Source organism: Chlamydotis macqueenii, chromosome 8 (genome assembly GCF_036417535.1).
Source record: "Chlamydotis macqueenii isolate bChlMac1 chromosome 8, bChlMac1.mat, whole genome shotgun sequence".
NCBI classification, from domain to species: Eukaryota; Metazoa; Chordata; class Aves; order Otidiformes; family Otididae; genus Chlamydotis; species Chlamydotis macqueenii.
The window spans coordinates 32,864,947-32,884,454 of NC_141563.1; the positions used below are offsets into that span (position 1 = coordinate 32,864,947).

The 19,508-nt window shown below is 38.9% G+C and overlaps 1 protein-coding gene across 3 annotated transcripts in view; it reads right to left on the reverse strand.

Annotated features, from left to right (window-relative positions):
• Nucleotides 1-504: 504 nt before the first annotated feature.
• Nucleotides 505-19,508, reverse strand: part of USP24 (ubiquitin specific peptidase 24) — a 63,242-nt gene continuing 44,238 nt past the window's right edge. For 2 of the 3 annotated variants that reach the window (XM_086754136.1, XM_086754134.1), the window contains 24 exons: nt 19,283-19,381; nt 18,988-19,070; nt 18,615-18,756; nt 18,073-18,192; nt 17,461-17,681; nt 16,885-17,009; nt 16,095-16,236; nt 15,620-15,770; nt 14,879-14,974; nt 14,140-14,243; nt 13,610-13,723; nt 12,740-12,836; nt 11,141-11,257; nt 10,391-10,483; nt 9,946-10,051; nt 9,022-9,143; nt 8,392-8,505; nt 8,064-8,129; nt 7,733-7,799; nt 5,503-5,581; nt 4,834-4,909; nt 3,652-3,738; nt 3,181-3,291; nt 505-2,991 (listed from right to left, as the gene is read on the reverse strand). In XM_086754136.1, the coding sequence (XP_086610262.1) occupies nt 2,929-2,991; nt 3,181-3,291; nt 3,652-3,738; nt 4,834-4,909; nt 5,503-5,581; nt 7,733-7,799; nt 8,064-8,129; nt 8,392-8,505; nt 9,022-9,143; nt 9,946-10,051; nt 10,391-10,483; nt 11,141-11,257; nt 12,740-12,836; nt 13,610-13,723; nt 14,140-14,243; nt 14,879-14,974; nt 15,620-15,770; nt 16,095-16,236; nt 16,885-17,009; nt 17,461-17,681; nt 18,073-18,192; nt 18,615-18,756; nt 18,988-19,070; nt 19,283-19,381 (2,595 nt within the window). In that variant the 3' untranslated portion in view covers nt 505-2,928. The remainder of the gene's footprint in view (nt 2,992-3,180; nt 3,292-3,651; nt 3,739-4,833; nt 4,910-5,502; nt 5,582-7,732; nt 7,800-8,063; nt 8,130-8,391; nt 8,506-9,021; nt 9,144-9,945; nt 10,052-10,390; nt 10,484-11,140; nt 11,258-12,739; nt 12,837-13,609; nt 13,724-14,139; nt 14,244-14,878; nt 14,975-15,619; nt 15,771-16,094; nt 16,237-16,884; nt 17,010-17,460; nt 17,682-18,072; nt 18,193-18,614; nt 18,757-18,987; nt 19,071-19,282; nt 19,382-19,508) is intronic. The other variant, XM_086754135.1, reaches the window with a different exon arrangement.

Below are 19,508 nucleotides of genomic sequence, written 5' to 3' on the forward strand. Positions count from 1 at the left end.
TGGGTCACGCTTGAAATACAAAAGCCTTTGTCCTTAGAACAGAGGACAAAGGCACCTGTCAGGAAAGCAGAGGCGGGATGTGACTGCGTGAGGAGGGGAACGCCAGCACCGCGGCACTGCTGCGCGGTCTGCTTTCAGCACCTCGTGCCAGCAGAAAAGGCAGGATTAATTCAAGTCCGCCTGCAAATCTCGCTATCTGACACACAAAAGCCGGTCTAATCCAAGACCGCAAGCGTAGCCAGGGTAAATCATCCCGCTAAGAAGGTCAGGAGAAGAAACTGCACACAGATAAAATCTGACAGTGCACCAGAGCGTGCTGCGGCATAAGGATACACGGCGGCGCAGGGCCGGAGGCCATTCGTCTGCTTCGATTTACTCTGGAGAGGAGCCAAAGCGGCAATCAGTGCAACCTCTCAGAGCTTATCATCCGCAGGACTGGCTTAAGAAGTTTCAAGATAAGAGGATCAAGAAGACAACAGCGTAGCAGTCTAAAGATAACACCAGTTTTCTGTGAAAGGAATAACTTTATTCCATTGACCAGGAATCCCAAGACCATTCATCAAGACTGCCTATTTTTCCAGTGCCAAATGTCTATGTAGTAATCGGACAGCAGCTCCCCGAATGCTCACAGGCAGGCTGCGGCTGCTCCTCACTGAACGTTTTGTAAGCTGTATAAAAACATTTTCATCCAAAAAGATTGGCAGTAAAAATTACAACATAGAAATGCATCACAATTTACACAAAAACTAGTTTTGTTGAACTCTATTTTCCAAAAAATAATCTTCAGCAGGTTCAAATGACAGCAGCTGGAAACAAAAATAATTGACCAAGTATCATCTTATTGCAAATTATAACCACTGACTTTGTACAAGCGTGAGCAGAACCATGAAAAAGTTTGTATTGGTTTCCAGTATACAGTGGTGATGAGCCATCCTGATGCGATTCTCTCATCGATGCTTCTCTGGGTCTGCGTAATCGAGGACGTTGTTTCCATAGGAAATAACAGGAACCTGAAGTGACAAGTGGTGCCAAGCCTTGGGATCGTGACCAGCTTCTTCCATCACCATCACCGCTGTGTACTGACTTCGTGTGACGATTTGTGACCCATTAACAAACTATTAGGGACGGGGGAAGGAAGAAGGGGGATCTGTAAGAAATGATTTATTCAAAATTAATTTAAAACACCACGTTTAAAATGTCCCAGCACATTATCAGAAACATTTATAAAATGCTAACTCTGCCATGTGCCTATGAAGACATTGTTTGGAAAAAGTGAGATAGTCACTACAACGCCACCCTTACTTCTTTGCACGCGCAATTTATGACAACGGCTCTCTCAACCCGCAATAAGTTACAAAGCTGTACAGCTGAAATCGGATCGGATGCTTACTTCTAACAGTGAAATGACTGATTAATTCCAATATTAGTGCACGACAGTGAAAAGCTGTCTGCTGCTTCTTGTTTCAGCAACAGTATGTAAAAAGGAAAAAAAAATAAAAAAGGCACTTTTTGGCTGGTTGTGCCTTTAACTTGGCAAATTTATCTACTCTGGAGGTACCCAGGCACTCCTTAAGATGTCCCCCATTTCTGTGCACGTTTTTTTTTTTTTTATATAATTTTTTTAAAAGTAAGGCAGAATCCATAAATAAAGGCAAAAAGCAGTGCAGAAAATGTGACAAACGCAAAATGTACAAAAGATGAAGAGTTAGCTGGCACGAAAGAAGCTTGTATCCAGAATCAGAAATCACTGAACTGCACCTGACATGGAAAACAAAACTGTGCTCAAACCATCCCAACTGGTTTCCAGTTGTATATGAGCAAACCAAAAGAGCTGTGATATTTTAAACGTTGCCTGGTCAAGTGAAAATACAAACAAAGCCAAATCATTCTTTCCCCGTGTTAAAATTGCTATAAAATCTGCACAACAGTGTACCCAACTCACTCCATGAATTATTCATCATATACAACCAATACCAACTTTCTCAATAATTTCAAAGCATAAGCAAGTGATTGCAAATCACATGATTGTGACTACGTTTTATTCAATATGTCTCCAGAGGTTAAAAAAAATTTAATGAGTAAAACTGCAACAGAATTCCATCTTAAAGTGCTTTTTGTCTTTTAAACTACTCATTAACTTTTTTTTTTAATTCACCAACATCCTTTAATAATAAACACTTGCATTTCTAGAGAACAAAGCTTTTCTTTTATTGCCCTTCCCAATTGTCTGTGTTTTTTGGAAAGGTACCAGAAAAGATGACCCATTCCAGAGCTCCTTGACCAAACCATTCTGTAAGGAATCACTTTCCTTACAGAGCAATCCTGCTGATCCTTCTCACAAAGAGCTTTACAAATTAGCAGGGAGACATATTAAATACAGAAGTCCTTATGTAAACCCATTCTTTAACTAATATTTTACAATGAAATGTAAGCCATCACACATCTTTACAGAAATTTGAATATTCCTATTCAATATTATCAGAAAGATTAAAAATTTGCCCTCCATACATAAGGGCAGTCTGGGTTTTTTTTTTTTTCCTGTATAAAAACCAAAAGATTTTTTTTTTTTGCAGCATCACAGAAAAGCAACAGTTTTACATTCACTCATTTAATGTTCACATAAAAATTCAACCACTAGAGTTTGTGTATTTGATAAAATCTTCTTGACAAACTGTTTCCGGTGTCGGGACTGTCATAAGCTACTGCAGGTGAAGATGCAGTTTTCTAGAGTATTTATTGATCTGAAGCCTTCATGGCTAAAAAATGCTTTCAGTTTTCAGGGAAACAACCTCCTCCAGCACCACCTCCGATCCTATAAAGCCACTTCTCTTCCAGACTCTAAGGGCATAAGCAACGGGACTCCAGTTTCAGCAGGTACCAAGCATTAGATGTCTGGAGTTGGTCTGTTCTTGTGTTTGCAGGTATCCTCTACGGGTCAACATCATCAAGGTCACTTTTAGGCTCACCAATCATCATAGGAGACTCCGAGCCCTTTCAATACACACAAGGGATGGGGAGAGAAATATTTGGCACGTTACTTATGTACGGCACACAAATTACTGTATCTACAGTGATGATTCTGACCTGAGCCCCAGGAACAAGCTGTCTAACAGAGATAAACAAGACTATAACAACATGCTCATGCAACAGAAGACAGACATGCCCTCATTTCATCGTTACCTGCTGCAGATGTCGCTCTCCGTTCTCGTTGGCTGGACTACTTTCTGACCCGTTACTGCTTCCAGACTGATCTTTCTCGTTCAGCAAGGCTGTGGCATAGGCCAGCGTGTCCTGCATTGGAAACAGTCCAAGAGAGTGTCAGGGGCCACAGTGACACCTTCATTTAATATTTTTTTAATTTACTTTTTTTTTTTTTTCCTTCTAAGTTGATTCTGAAACAATACAGTTGCTGTAGTGAGATAGCTGAGTCACCACAGCTAATTGTGAGGTACTGACTAATATAATTAAAGGGTTATTTTTTTGGGGAACAACCACAGGGTCTGGGCTTCTAAAGGAAGAATGGTCTGAAGTGCGCTGGAATGTGCTAAAGTTGCCAAAACCAAAGACTGTAACTGAAAAGCGAAAAAAAAAAAAAAAAAAAAAAAAAGAAATAAACCAAGTTTAATACCATCTCCCAAGACTGACACATACCTGTGCTGAAATAGTGCGCTGGAAGGTTTTTGCAGTTGATGTTTCATTGGATACGTTACTCTGTGGAGCCCAGTAATGTTCAGACATCTGCATAAAAAGCCAAGAAAGCCATAAAATCGCCAGATGAGTGTTACATGTGTAAAGCCTCAGTAGGTGAACTAACAAGTCTGGAACAAGCTTCCCGAATCCTTTGGCAACGAGCTGGAGATCTGGGGCACAGACAAGCGTGCACTTTTAACGCAACCAGAACAATCAGAGAGGCTATTGCTTCTCAGCTGAAAAGCAGCAACCAACTCCCTTTATTTGGTAACTGTACATGAGTGCAAGTTACTGGGTGCCAGCTGGTGGATTCAGGGTTCACATGAGCCAGTACAGTGAAAACGGATACAGCAGGACTATCCAAAACCTGTCGCTTCGCTGTGTGTCAAGAGAAGAGTGGCAACAAGTTGCACCAGCTGCACTGCAAGCATCCTGCTAATTCTGCTTCCAGTGCTCAGTACGGTATTAGTTTATGCACCTGACATCTGCCTGGCAGCAGCTGTCAGGACAGAAATGCAGCCTGAAGCTGGAATATCATTGTGTCGTACATGCAGCGCTGGAAGACCAAGCACTGACAGACCTGCAAACCTGGGCCAGTTCTGCTGAGCTTAAGGTTTCCAAAGTGTCCTTGGGTATTTATTAAAGCTGCATTGGCCAACCCATGTTAAGCTTAGAGGGAAGAACAAACACTACACTTGTGGGAGGAAAAAGCTGGATCTGTCACCAGTTATGTTTTGTGCAAAGCTGCAACGATTCGGTAAAGAATCAACTCATTTACGCATTCTCTCGCATCAACATACAGGCAAAGGAAAACAGCTTTTTAAAAAACGTGAAGTCATCTGACACAAATACAGCGGCACTGAAAGCCTCCCACATGACAAGGAATAATGGCAAGGAATAATCATTACAACAATTTACACTTGGTTTTATTCACTGTATATGCATCTATGCCTGAAACACATGGGAATCTACTGAAGTTCCTGCATGAGTCAGATTTAGCTGCATCCAAACTGTCCTTGTAAAAAATGCAGTAGCTTGTATTTCGTCTTTAGTCATCCCAGAGAGCCATACAGAGGATGGAGATTTCGTAATTCTCATTGCAAGCAAACCGACGGTTTCTCCATAGAGTTGTAGCCAAGTTACCTTTTTCTGTAGCCACTGCACAGCCCAACTCCAGTGGTGGGAATTCTCCTTGAAATAATCTTTTGCAGTAGGGCACCTTGGAAATGGAATTGATATTCATTAGTCACAAACAAGGCATTCTGGCAAACTTAAAATAACCCAAAGGCTTCTCTCTTTGCACTGCTGCCCTCTGTATGCAGTTACCACTGCAAACTCTGACTGAAACTGTACAGTCCTGTTGTTAACTGAATTAGCAAGAGCAATAATGCTTAGTAAAGTTTACACTAAGTAGTCTACTACACAGATTCACATATTTCACAGCTATGTTTTAATCGGGACATGTGCCAAGTTCTAAACAAAGAGAATTTAGGAACCACAGTATTTAAAAGATCTGGGAGTTTCCTATGTTTATCTTGGCCTTAATGCTAGGCTCCTGCTCTCCAGAACGCAGCTGACCTTTGCCTTTACAAACAGCAATTATGGGTTGTTACATGAGAAATTCATCCCAGGTACTCATCAGTAAAGATTTAACTTTATCCTGACACATGTACTATCAAGACCCTTGAGCACCACTTATATCACAGCAATAAAAGACAAAGCTGGTCAAAAGTAGAAAGAGTAGCAGCCTAAATAGTCACAGAGGAGTCTAAGGCAGGGATGAGGTTAAACTCCCAAACCCCCATTACTCACTTCTGAGCCAAAGTAACAAGGAACTTGACACACTGGTAACAACGGCTGCTGTCCACGTGGTTGCTGTGGTGCATCAAGGCTGCGGGGAGAAACACATGGATTAAAAAAACCCAAAAAACAAACCACAATTCAGATTTCTGCGTACCGGTCAGTCTGAAAACATAACAAAGATGAAGTTAAAACTTTAACTGAGGTGGCAGAAGTTATTTCTACAGATGTTAGCATGAGTATTTGTGTTAAACACACCGCTGCATTGCTAGCAGTTTTGAGTACTTCCACAACTCTACTGGATTAAAAATAGATCAAAATGGAAATGCAGTAATTCTTTCAAATGCATTACCTGAATTTTAAACAGTCCTCTCCTAATGCAGTTATTCTTCCCCTACAAACCATTCTATGTTACATAATCACTATGGTTACATCTATCTGAAGGAAAAAAAAATATTCGAAACCCCCATAAATGGACCAGTTCACCAGCTTCCACCTGGATCAAAATTTGCAAAGCTAGAACAATGTTTAAAGCGTCTTCATACAAACAAGCACAGAAGAATTCAACAGCCATGAAACTCTTTGATGGGAGTCTTTGGCAAAACCCCAGGCCATTCCTACCAGGAAGTTTTCTATACCGTGAATTCCATCTTTTAACAAAATTCTTTGACTGAGGAGAAGCACAAAGATTTCCAGAGAGCTGCCACAATCAGGTTTGCTACTCAAAAGTTGCTCTGTCCATAGGATTCAGCAAAGAACACTGTAGTGAAACCTCTGAAGCTGGCAAGTAATTGCTAGGGAACTGCAAATTGCCAGCTTCTCTACTGTTGAGGCACAGCAGATGACTAAAATTACAGCACTGGGGTACTGCAAATTATGCACAACACCCTACTGAGGACCACAGAAAACTATTATTTGCTGATTTCCTTTCTTGGAGTAAAACTAGCCAATGTGACAGATAGGTCACGGCCGAGGCGCAGTGAGACTGGATGCCGTTCAGTGCTGTTGCAAGGAAACGTCAAGCCAAAACTACAACTTTCACTCCCAAAGCTCACAGCAGTTCTTGCAAAATATCTATGATTTAATAACATCACACAAAAAGCCTTCAACATAGAAATCCAATGGAATAATTGCACCTCTCCTCTGTAGAGGCAAAAAGGTCATGTACTGCCCAAGTTACAAAAGAGAACTGGTCCAAGTGGGACCAATTTACCCAGAAATAAAATAACCACTTAGCTATTCGCTTACACTGCTGGGTATTATCTTCTCTTCTAGCAGTCATACATGGAAACTACTAAACAGAAGAGCACTGAAGTATAAGAGGGAAATAAAGAACAAACCTAAATATTCCTTCTCACTAAAACAGAATCCAAACTAACTTAAGGTGAAAGCCACAACCTGAAGCAGCTCCTCATCCAAACAGCTCTGAGAGACACACTCAAGCTGCACCAACTGATCAGAGATGCTCTTTGAGCACCATGTGGCTACCCTGTGTTTCTCTTGCTCACAAACTCTCTTCTAATCCATACCAAGTAAGCTCTCATAACTTCTGGGACTTTTCTGTTGCTTTTGAACGTGTTAGTAACTTCACTTCAGTAAAGTTTCTGTATCAAATAGAGAGACAACACTTTGTACGAGCAGCAACAAACAGGAGCCACCTGGCAGGTGATGAGGCTACCTGCAGTTAGTGGTATTAGCATCCTTCCAATGCTGAATCAGTTTCTTTTAATGGTAATTAGGATGCTGACAAAACCAAAACATTAGCAATTTCTTGAGATATGTAGGAAATAAAAATTAATTTTTAAGGTTACAGGATTCATAGAGCTACTCTGTTATGTTAATCCAAGGTACTTTTTTCCCCCTCGCATTATGTATACACCCTGATCTGCTTCTTTTTTAAAAAAGTTAGATCTCTTGCCAACCTCTGGGTTAAGGTTCCTTAACGTCACTTCTAAAGTACGTAAGTACCACTCTTCTCTGGGTTCACTGACTGCTGTTGTTGGCGACAATTGATTTTTCCCAGCTAGATTATTCTCCAGTTTGCTGTTACTATAACATTGTAATGCTTATTTTGGATTTTAAGAGAATTTTTTGGTGTGGTGGTGGCTAAATCAAGTGTGTCGAGTTGTTTTCCCTGAGAAGTAAAATGGTTTAGAAGGATTAGAAACTAGGAGATGATGTGAGCCATCATCAACACAAGGGTCAATAGGAGACAGGAGCATTCACCCACTGGCTTACTTGCCTATTAATCCATTTTCAGTTTCAAAAGCAAATTTGATGCGCTCTACTTGTAATGGATCTTCAATAACCTGTTAGGAAAGAAAAATATCAATGTAAGTACATTGTGTGTGATACCTGTGCATCTATTCTAGGGAATGGTTTTAACCACCTCAGTATGAAAAACAAATTAGACTGGTGAAGTTTCATATCGTACCGGATTATCAAGACAGCAATTTAAAAAGTAATAAAAACTCGAAACCGAAGGACAAAAAGATACGTGGATGTCGAAATTACCAACGCAGTCCTGACTTTTTTCATTATGCATTGTGTACAAGTCTTTACCCTTCACCTACCAGTATCTCATGGAGTAACTGGAATATGTTTTTAAGTTCATGAGGTGGAGCGGTTTCCAGCTGAGTCTGCACGTAAGAAATATAAAGTTACTTAGATAGTAAAACATGTTGATGACGCTACAAGATAGCTTTATGTATTTTTGAAAATGTGTTATTTTAAACAGTGTAAGCCTAAGAAAACCTCAAACCCAACAACATCCCCCCCCCAAATACAACAAATTACTGATTGTTCGGCAGACCCCAGCGCCATTATAACCCACAAGACACAGTATGACCAAAGGCTAGAAGAAACACTTATGCAAAAAGTTTATCATGGTTATCTCCCTACCTTGATGAAATGTAGCACAGTAAAGGAAAAGTGCTCATTACAAAAGCAGCAGTACACCACCATCTCAATGACAACCGACAGAGATCCAGTTAGCTCTCGCAATGCATACATCACCTGATGGAAAAGTGCAAACAATTTCAGACACCGTCATACAACTATTTTTTAAGTAAGTTAGTTTGTAATAGAATGTTAGCCTTCTCCAGGAAAGATGCAGCTTTGTCTTCCAGCAACTGTATGGTCCAGTTAGCTGAACCCCTGCCCTCACAGGACACCATTCATCTCCTGCTGCCCACCTCCAAGGGTCTGGGGTCAAGCATGATCCATTAAATCAGAGCAATTCAAGCTAGCACCTCCAGTAGACATGGTAACTGACTGCATGGGCACATGCAAAACGTGTTCAGCTGCATTTGCTAACTTCATATACTCCCAAACCAGATCCCTAAGTTTAGGGATATATTAGAATAAGAAGGGGCCAAGAAGTAACCACAGGTGCCCTCTTGTTTAGCCTCAAAATTATAACCACGTACTCCCCAGCTGGCTGTTTTTCAATATTCAGAGTTTTTCATGTAAGGCTACTTCAAAGAAATCGCATTAGATCAGATTTTAGGTTGAAGCATTTAGAACAGGTACCTCCATTAAGTAGGGTTTTCCCTCAGACAGGAATAACAAGGCTTCCACTTCTTCATGGAGCATCAAAAGTGGACCTGAAGTGGTGATGCTTAGAGGTGGACGCTGCTTAAAGAGACCAGGAGCTATAATAGCAAATACAAAAACAATCCACTAATAAATGAGTGTGTTCTACACACCTTGAAGCCACTGCTGCTCATTTGGCACCATGTAATCTCTAATGACATTCATCTCAACTAGCTTATAGCTTGTATATACAACTTCAAGTGACAACCTCTTGGACACTGAAGAGTCATTTACTTCAGAGACAACACAGGCAAGCGAATTGCAAGAAGGTCAAAAATGAATATTCATATTTACTATCAGTACTTTGAGCTTTAGTTTCACTCCCAATCACTTTTGCACATTGATCATAATCAGAATGTTTATAATTCTTCTTTTACTTTACGATTTTTGACTACCTCCAACTCCATAAACTTTCACCCCTAGACTGAAATCAAGTTATTCTTTTAAAAAGGCAACTTTAAATTCTTCCTTCAGGAAACTGAAGATCTCAACTTATTCCTTTACTATCTTTGATATTTCTGCCTCTTGTAAGAAATACCTAGGAGAGTATTTAATTGCATTTCATTCAGTAGCTCAGTCTAAATACTTCCTTTCAGATTAGCAAAACGCATAACACATCTAAGCAAAATACAGCCTGTCAGGCTGCAAATCTGTCCCAGCCAAAACCAATACAGTCTGATTCACTCACATGTTTCCTGCAGCCTCTCGGTACACTTACAGTGAAATAAAAAGTAACAAACCTATGGTAACCATTACTGCCTTAAATTCAAAGTTATTGTATTTTCTTCACTGATATTAAGTTACTCCCAGTCAAAGTAGCTGAAATGCAAAGTCACCGTAAAGCAAAACCACAATTCTTACCAACATTTCTTTGTGAGGAGACATCAGAGTGCAAAACAAGTAGTGCTACGGTATTGTGAAGATATCCAAACTCACGCGCTTGTGCTGAACTCCACCTGCGATTCTGCTTGAGACAAAGGAGAGATTTAATTAACTTTTGATTCATTGATTTAGTCAACTTCCGCTAAGTCAAAACAAAGCGGTGTCCCTAACAGTCCACCACTAAGTTCTAATACTTTGAAGTTGGTAAAAATTTTGTTATTATAAAAAACATGACGCTCACTTCTGCCAAAACAGTTATTTCCACGCTAACTACACAGGTAGGCTAAGGCTTGCATGAAGTTTACAGAATAAACCAAGGATTAGTCTATCCTACCACATGAAAAATATTTATCCATAATTTAAGCATCATAAAAAACACAGGGATGGACAAGCTACAGCACAACACATACTATGTAAACTTTACCTGATTACTGTGCCGATTGGGGCCAAGGAGAAAGTTGATCATGTGCCTCAAAGCAGAGTGTCTGAGAAGAAGACTGCTAGCCCTTATACCCTGCTGTTTAGACAACAATAAAAAGTTACATTCTCATGCAGGAAAATAACTAGTACTCTAGAGTACTTGAGTAAATTTTACTAGAGTATTTAAGAAAAAAAAAAAAGAAAAATGAAGTACTGAAGTGAAATACATACTCTAAACATTGTACTTTCCACTTAAAAAAAAATGATACAGATAAATAAAGTACACCTCTAAAAAGCTGTCTCATTATATAGAACACATGATATAAACTAGACCAGAACCAGCATATGCAAAAAAAAAAAAATAAGGACTAGAGAGAAACCATACTGGGCTGAACAGTCCAGTCAGTTATTCTGCCTCCTTTCTGCCTCCTACAGGACAAAAATACTGAATGCTGAATTTTAAGGAGAGGTAATAACACCCCCCTAAAACAGAAACCCGGAATTCAGACTCTGGAAATAACATCTTCAATTTGTATACTTTGCTGGTATATTTTTGTGTGATTTTATCCTAATCCAGTGTTCAAAGTAATTTACTTAAAAAAAAAAAAAAAAAAAAAAAAAAAAAGGAATACTCTAATAAAAGTTCTGGCAGAGTTTCACTGTGCTGCTTAAATCTTCTGTGAACACAGATGACTAGCTGCTTTACTGTTGTCCTTTAAAATTAAAATAGTGTGAAAAAATAATGGTTTCTTACCTTCTGTACGAAGTTATTGAATAGCAAAAAGTACTGAGCACAGTTTTTACAGTTTTCAGGGACATCTTTATCCAGTAGAGCAAGTAGCACCTCCAATAATTGATGTAGACTTTTTAACTGTGAAAAAGTTAGTAGTTTGAATGTAAAGAGTTGTCTACTCCTTAAAAACCAGAAATATTTCACAGATCAGACTTAATAAAATTATTTTTGTGGTCAGATATGCTTGCTGTGATGAATATTAACAGCTAACATAGGATTGCAGCCTTCCAATCTTCATCACTCCTGAATGAACGCCGCATATATCGAACAGGAAAGTAACGAAAGCACTGGCATGCAGATAACTTGCTCAAAGAGGTGGAACTCAGCAGTTACACAGGTTTGCAATATTTTTAAAGCTATTGAAGTACTCCTCAGACTGAATTGCTGTTCAAACATTCAAGTCATTACACTAATGCAAAACAAACCAGATTAGGAGTAAACTGCCACTCAAGGTCTCACATTAGCACACTATCACACTCAGCTACGCAAAAAGCAACGTTAGCGTTTAGTTTGCAAAGCACACTAGGGGTATACGCACTGGTATGTAATTTATTACATCACGGTTAACTGATAGCAACTAGCAGCCAAGAGGAAGTAACCAAAAATTATCAAACTATATTGTGTATATTCATCTCCCTACTACTGTATTCAGCTTGTAGGACCTGATAGCAATCTTTCCTTAAAGCTCTAAATACAACAAACTTTCTTAATAGGAGCCGATACAACAGTAGTGCCTTCCATCCACGACACTGAATTAAAAAAAACCAGAGAGATCCCAGAAACCGGAGAGCAAAAACATTCTATCACATCAAATACTAAAATTTGATGTTTAAAAAAAAAAAAAAAAAAAATTCAGACTAAACAAAACTAGGACTTTCAAAAGTGTCCAAGCTCCCACCGACAAACTACAGGAACACGCCAGAACACAGATAACAGTTCTGAGTTCTCTTAGTACAAATGATTTTGTTTAGGAATCCCAAGGGAAATAGGTAAATCTCAAACATTCTACAAATACTCCTTTTCACAAAATTCCTGCTGGGTTTTCCTAGAATATTAAGATCAGCAAAACGTAACAGCTGTACTTCCCAAATTTACTTGCCAAGATTTTCTAGTAGAAAACTAAACCTTTAACAATAACCACACTTGTGGTCTCTCTCTGGCACAAGATAACTTAGTTACTACTGCTATAGGCTTCTGACTGAGTGAGGAAGAATCAGTTAAAAACTAAGTTGATTTCTACAATTAGAAAAGGAGAATAAATCTTAAGAAACACCGTTTCCAAACGGTTAAAAGAGTATGTAATACCACTTTATAAGACAAGCTGAAATCAGTCAGAATTGTTTAGAAGTAACACTTTGAACTTAAATTACAGCAGCCTGTTACCTCGCAGGGTAGGAACAGACAAGTGTTAACCTACTCAAGAAATAGAGCTACAACTACGATCAAAACAAGAGCCTTTCACTTGGTCATTCCCAAATCACACAGCATTGTCTGCAAACACAGCAAGAGCCATCAGGTAGAGACAGGCAACAGGATCACTGGTGATGAGGTGACACTGACCTTCTCCTGATAAAGCAAGGCACTGTCGAGGGTTTTTTCAAGAATAGTGGCTACAGCAACTCGCACCTCTCTTACACTGCATTCCAGGAGGAAAGTCCTGGAAGATAAAAGGCGAAGCTGCAAAGAGAACTGGAATCAACGTGTACACACAGTTGCTATGATTAAGTGTCATGTTTACTATTTTAAAAGGGATAACAGTTCAGATACTTCTTGTATTTTACTTCTGTGGATAAGCTTTCACTTATTTTTCTGCACTCCTGCTTGTCACTAGTAAAGCCTACAGTATTACTTTATATTTATTCATCCAATTAACAAAAAAGCTAAATCTAAAAGCTATCACAGGATCTTGTCTTTCAATGCAACTCTAAAGACAAAATTTTCTTCACATTGGCACACCTCTCCAAGCGTGGCAGTTCGCCAAGAATTTGTCTTAAGTGTTTTCAAAACACCTATTAGCTGATATTGAGCTTGGTGAGAAAAATTCTTTCCAGTTTATCTGTGATCTTTGTCAGGTAAGTATTTAACTTACCTTACCCCAAACACCTTCACCACATTCTCCTTTCCCATCACTTGCTGGAGTGACTAGATATGAGCTTAAACCCATTCCAAGGCACTCCACTGAATTAAACACCTGCATCCTCCTCCACGTACACTGCACTATTTTACGACATTTTCAGATTTACTCAGAAAGCTGCACAATCAGAGAAAACACTAGAAATAAAAACTTCAGTGATTATCTAGAGTGGATGTCAAAAGAATGTGTAGAGTCAACTCTTCGGGAATACATCAGTACAAGCCAGATCACGCTCTTGGGGAGCTTTGTCCATACATGAGACACAAAACATCTAAGACAGAATTACCAGTACTTACTTTACAAGCTCCCGGCCCTCTGGCCCAATGAAATATTCAACTAACCACTGACAAGCGTCAATGCTTTTGGAGAGCAGTGCATCTATGGTGGCAATCCATTCTTCTGTATCAGCCCTTTAACAAAACAGGGACAACTGTCAGTAACAAAAGAGAAAAAACACCTCCAAACCTAAGCCATGTTTCTTGTTTGCCAAATAGAATGATTTTTTACTTTAATTGAACATGGCTTAAGACAGAAACACTTAGAGAAGTATTTTGGAACAACCTGCTGTCTTTAAATCTATTAAAGATTTTCCATGCCCAATCCACTACTACCGAAATAACGGAGAGCTGGGAGAAGCACCAAAGTGTCAGGTTATACGTGATCCTCCTTCTTCTCTCAGGTTTCTTTGCCATGGGATTCCAGTGCAACGCATTGCTACTCCTGTGAATGTCTATGCTACTCCCAGTATTTATTTCAAGGTGCTGTCGGTACAAGAAGTACAAAAACCTTACAATATGTTGCTACAGTACTCGGAACAAGGCCTTACCTGAGTTTCTTCTTGGTTCGGAGATAGGTTTGGAAGAGGAATTGGACTGCCAGCTGTAAGCTCACCTTTGCCATGCATGGATAATAAGGATGCTTTACCTTAGTCTGAAAGAAACGTCCAGTTTACTTCAGAGCAGAAATACGGCTGCTGTCTCTTAAACACATCAACATGCTCTATTCAAGTAATTTACTTCATTTGGAAAAAAAAAAAGTATTTTTCTATGCTAATAACAGTCTCCAGTGCAGACTCAGCTTGTTAACAAATATGTCAAACCAGGAAAAACTTGCTGTAAGGCCCACTAGATCTGTGGATTTAATAAATTTAATAAAAGCTTGTTTATTACGTTACTTAGAAAAACTTAATTAGTAAACTGTATTTCCAATGAAAGTCTATTAACTTTGAGGCGACCAACACCAACTTTTGGATCTTCCATACAGCGAGGAATTTCTGTCCCTCTAGAGCTCAGTTTGCATCATTAGAAAAAGGTGTGTGCTATTTCATAAATTTTACGATGGCACAATGATGTTTCTCCCATTGCTAGAACAGGAGAGCTAGAGTCTGTTTTGAAACAGATGTTATTTGTATGAAAAATTATTGGAAACAATGAATCGCTCAGCTGGAAAAGCAAAATCATGTCAGCCTTGCTCTTCCAGTTTTCCCAGTTGTGACTCAAACAGCTTCTGTGGCCCTTTTACCCAAAATATTCAAAATATTCTAAGATTAAAATCTAGGTACTTACAGCATTCAGTGATGCTAATGACAGAACAAAACTGAAGTAGTCACTACTGTATACATCTCTGTTCTTCATAAATTTCAAGTTTTCATCTCTCACCATCTGCAAAAAAAGGCAAAAAAAATGTTGTCAAAGTACATTTCTCTAAAATAGTATGTTTTATGCAAATGTGTGGTGTTTAAAAACCAGTGTCAGACCTATTCTGTTCACGCTCTGAATCACTGCTTCAGCAGAGGAGAACACACATACAGGAGACTTAGAAGTTTTGTATAAAACCAGTGATTTTCTTCCAAGGATATTATGAAATGCAAAACAACAGATACATGAGAACATCCTCAAAACCTGCAAGGCTTGCTTAGCAAATTTATATGTACAGAGCAAGGAGCCATGGTATAATTACAACCTGCAGCCACAATAACACACTTAAATGCCAAGCCTCTTTTTCAAATGAGATTTTGTTGAAAGACACTCAATAAATTTGAGTCAAGTTCTGTTTATTTTAATAATATAACCCTGGATACGAAACTGGCTGAAGGGAATATTAATGTCCTGACACAGCCCATGTGGAGGGTCACACACAGACTGCACAGTTTATTCTGACTGTGTATGCGACGTAGGCTCTTTTGCGCATGTACAGATCAGCAGGATGGTGTGTGTTCAGAAGGCCAAATACATGCTGTAGCCTCTCTTGTACGGACCAGGTCTGTATACGAGTAGGATTTCATTGCCACTTTCAGAATGCTCTACCTGGTATATCCGCACAGGCATTTTCTCTACAAAAAGTCCCTTTTTTTCTCCTTTTCGAACCAGCTTAGTCAAGATGGAGAGGCGGTCGCTGTTGGGCCTGTGGGGTCGAGGTGATGACTGGGGTGAAATTTCTGGCGAAGATGGAGCAGATCTGAAATACACACCAGCTCAAGGTCAATAATGAAATCCTATGACAAAATTACAGTTCCAGTTTAAAATACCAGTACAGTCAAGTATAATCTTAAGGTAAACTTAGATCACAGCCTAAATACTTCTTACTGCAATAGTGACAGCAGCATGGAAGAGGAAACTATAAAAACAACAGAAGGCATTAAGCAGCTTAAAAAAACAAAGTCAAACAACAGAAGGGTCGGTATGCTCCTTTGTTGAACAGGAATTATTAATTTCTTCGTCCTGGAGATAGAGTGTAGATATTGAGATAAGAGAAACCTTTGCAGCCACAAGAGGAACTTACAACGAGAGGTCTTCAGCTTCTTGACGCACAACACTCACTCGACTTTTCTTTGGCAAGACCGGAGAGTTCTGATCAGACACTCTCTGGTAAAACAGCATATAGGCGTTCCAGTAGCGCCGACGCACATCAGGGTAAGGGTTAGCTGACGGGAGAAAAGGCATTTGGTGAAGGCCTTTGAAGGATTAGTACCTTTCTCTTACTACAGGGAAGTGAAACTGGGTGTGCAAGTAATATACACTGTGGCAGTTTCAAGTCATTTGTCAGATCAAAACATTAGCTTATGTTAGCAAATAACAAAAACATAAATTCCAAAATATTTTTTCAAAAAGCATATGTATTTTAAAAAGCTAATTATCAGAACTATGAAAAAAGTTAATATTGGTGGAAATGTATTTGGAATTAATTTCTTAAAGCATTGAAAAGTTTAACTACATGATGCCACACCATGTTCTATGCAGAGACACTTTCACTAGCCTAAAATAAAGCCTGTTTTGTAGTCAGTTTTTTTTTTTTTTTTAAAAAAAACCAAACTATTTTAACAAAGTGCCATTTTACTTTTGAATCTCCTCTGTTACTAAGCGCTGAACAACAGTGAACACGGTTCAATCAATATTAGGTGGTATACAAGCTGTTATGCTCTTTGGTAAACAGAAGACTTTAGCAAAAAACTGCTTCAGAAAGATCATTAGACCGAGTCACTCAAAGTAGATATAATGGACTGAGCTCTGCCTCTACTGAGAACCAGTATGAAACACAAAGCTACTGAAAATCAATCTGTACTTCTGCTTACACTGATCATAGACTTTAGGTCTATACTCTCCACCAAAACACTCATATTCCAAGGTTTCATCAGTTAAATCAAATTCTTCGACAACGGTGTCATTAAATTTATACCACTTTCCTTTTCCACATCCCCTGTGATCAAAACAAAACAGAAACACAACAAAAACAGAGTTACTTGATTGTCTAGTAAAAAAACAAACCACCCTGAATACCCTAGACATGACAACTCTGAACACACATTTGTTTGGACCATAAATAGAAAGCTTAGCTCAATGTCAAAGATACATTTAAAAAAAAAAAAACCAAAACAAAACAAACTTGATTAAAAATATGAGAAGCACATCACCTGCAATTAAGTGTCATAGGAAGCCCTCAAACTACAATACAAGGTCGTAAGAATTGCTGAGACTTTTATAATATGGTGTCTCATATTATTGTGTTACTGTCTTAAGACTCATAATGTTGGGTGTTAAAAAAAGGGAAGAGCATTTCCAGTAGAGCTCTGAATGGCTCACTGTACCTTCCCAAAACAAGTAGTCTTTACATCACTTTCAAATTCCCCAGAAATCTTCTTGCCCATTACCTCCTGTCCTTTATAAAGGAGTAGTAGTGCCCTGCATGTGCCTGGCCACTGTGAACAATCACACCAACAAGCTCGTAGTTTTCTGTAGGGGCAACTTTCTTCCTCGGGGAGCCTCCGCCTCCTTGATCTGCATTTCTGCCATTGTCCCCCACTTCCGAGGACGAGTCCTGGCGAGCCATCCCCGACACAGTGTAAGGTTCCATGTTCAGCATCCAGGGAAACTGTTTGAAGAGATATTTCAGATTCACCGAGAGAGAATATTGTGTATACGCTCAGTGTAATTTTATGACAACTGTATTAATACTTCCCACATTGGGAATACCAAAGGAAAATACGCTACTTCAACTTTTAATCTTTATGACACAGAAGTTAAAGAAAATGTCTTCACAAAGGTTTTTGCTCTTGCTTTCTGAAAGGACCCTGAGAATGTTGCAGACAAGGAAAGTTTAAGAAAAATACTGATTTTCTGCAGCATGATCGTGTTTGCAAGTGTATCACATACTCAAAATAGCTATATCAAGATATGAGGAAAAGAAGGAATGAGAGTCCACTCCACTGTCAACTCCACAAAGTGGGGGGCAGGAAGGGTGCCATACAGAAAAGTTTTCTTACCCTTATTTGTTCATCATATTTAATAGAACGTCCGCTTTCCCAGTCAAAGCCAAATCTCATCAGGTGAATCACCAACAGGCTAGGTAAGACCTTAATGCATGTGCGCTTCACTGTAGTTCTCTTAAAAAGAATAAAGAATATCACCTCTACCGATATATCTCAAACATTCTGTGCTATTTTTCTATAGATGCACAATTCCAGCCATCTCAAACTGATGTACAATACTTCACGGGAGGCAGGATGACCACAGGATGACTATAATAGGTACAGACAGGGTACTGTTACAGTTATTACAGAGTTTGTGCAGTCAGCTTCTGTGTTACAGAACATCTTACCATCCTGCCATCCCTCTAAACGTTCAGTCTACAAGTTACAGGGAATGAAGAATGCTATCTGCATGGATTTATGGATTTAACCTTTTGATTATGTCTCCAATGTAGAAAGAGCAAGCAGTATCTTAGCATGGCTTCTATAATCCGGTAAGCTTAAGAAAGTATCAAGCTACACCTGAATCTTCTTTCATATGCATTAAGAATCAATACCTTTTCTTTGCACTTTTCACAGTAGTATGCGTTGCTTCCTTCCAGAACTTCTCCTCTAACAAACTGATCCAATGATATTTCCAGACTTTGACATGAAGTCACACCTAGGTTTAGAGCCATGAAGGCTTCCTCACGTTCATACCTACATTCAAGAAGACAAAAAGAGTCAAGGCATTGATAGAGTAGAATCTATCCAACTTGCATTAACCAGACATACGCTTAGGAAAGAACACTGCATTTGCCCCATAGCTCTCAACAGCTATGATGCTCACAAAGGTGTATGTCACTACCTTTTTGTGCTATTTTGACCGACATCTTTTAATAGTTACGGGAGCACATAGTTTGTTAACTAATGCACTAAATTTAATATTACCTGTGAGGACAGTCCTTGCAGATCTTCTGATCAGAGAAGATTCCTTGAAAAGTATTCTTAAATATTTGGTCTCTTCCTATTTTCTGTTGGAGATGTAAAGTTAGACATCAGTTGGATATATTGCTGAGTGAAAGATCAAGAAAGCAACAGGAATTTTAAACTTCTGAATACTATGTAGATTATAAAATAAGTCGAATAGCTCTCTGCCTTCTTTTCTGACGAACAAAGGAGAAAGAGAAAAAAGGTACCAAATAAATGCCCATAAGCCAAAGAAAGAAATCCCTGAAGTTTTTACCTTGAGGTACTCATCCATTTGATCTATAAGACTGGTAAAGAACTCGTAAGCATCTTGCTGCTCTCTAACATAAAGTTCCTTATTCCACATCTTGAAAATCTAGATAAAGTATAAATATACATAAAAAGGTCGTTGTTCCATATACATATCACTAAACAAAGTGATTTTTAAAATAAATTTGTAATTTTTACATGTTTTTGACCTTTTGAAGTAGAACTAACTTTAT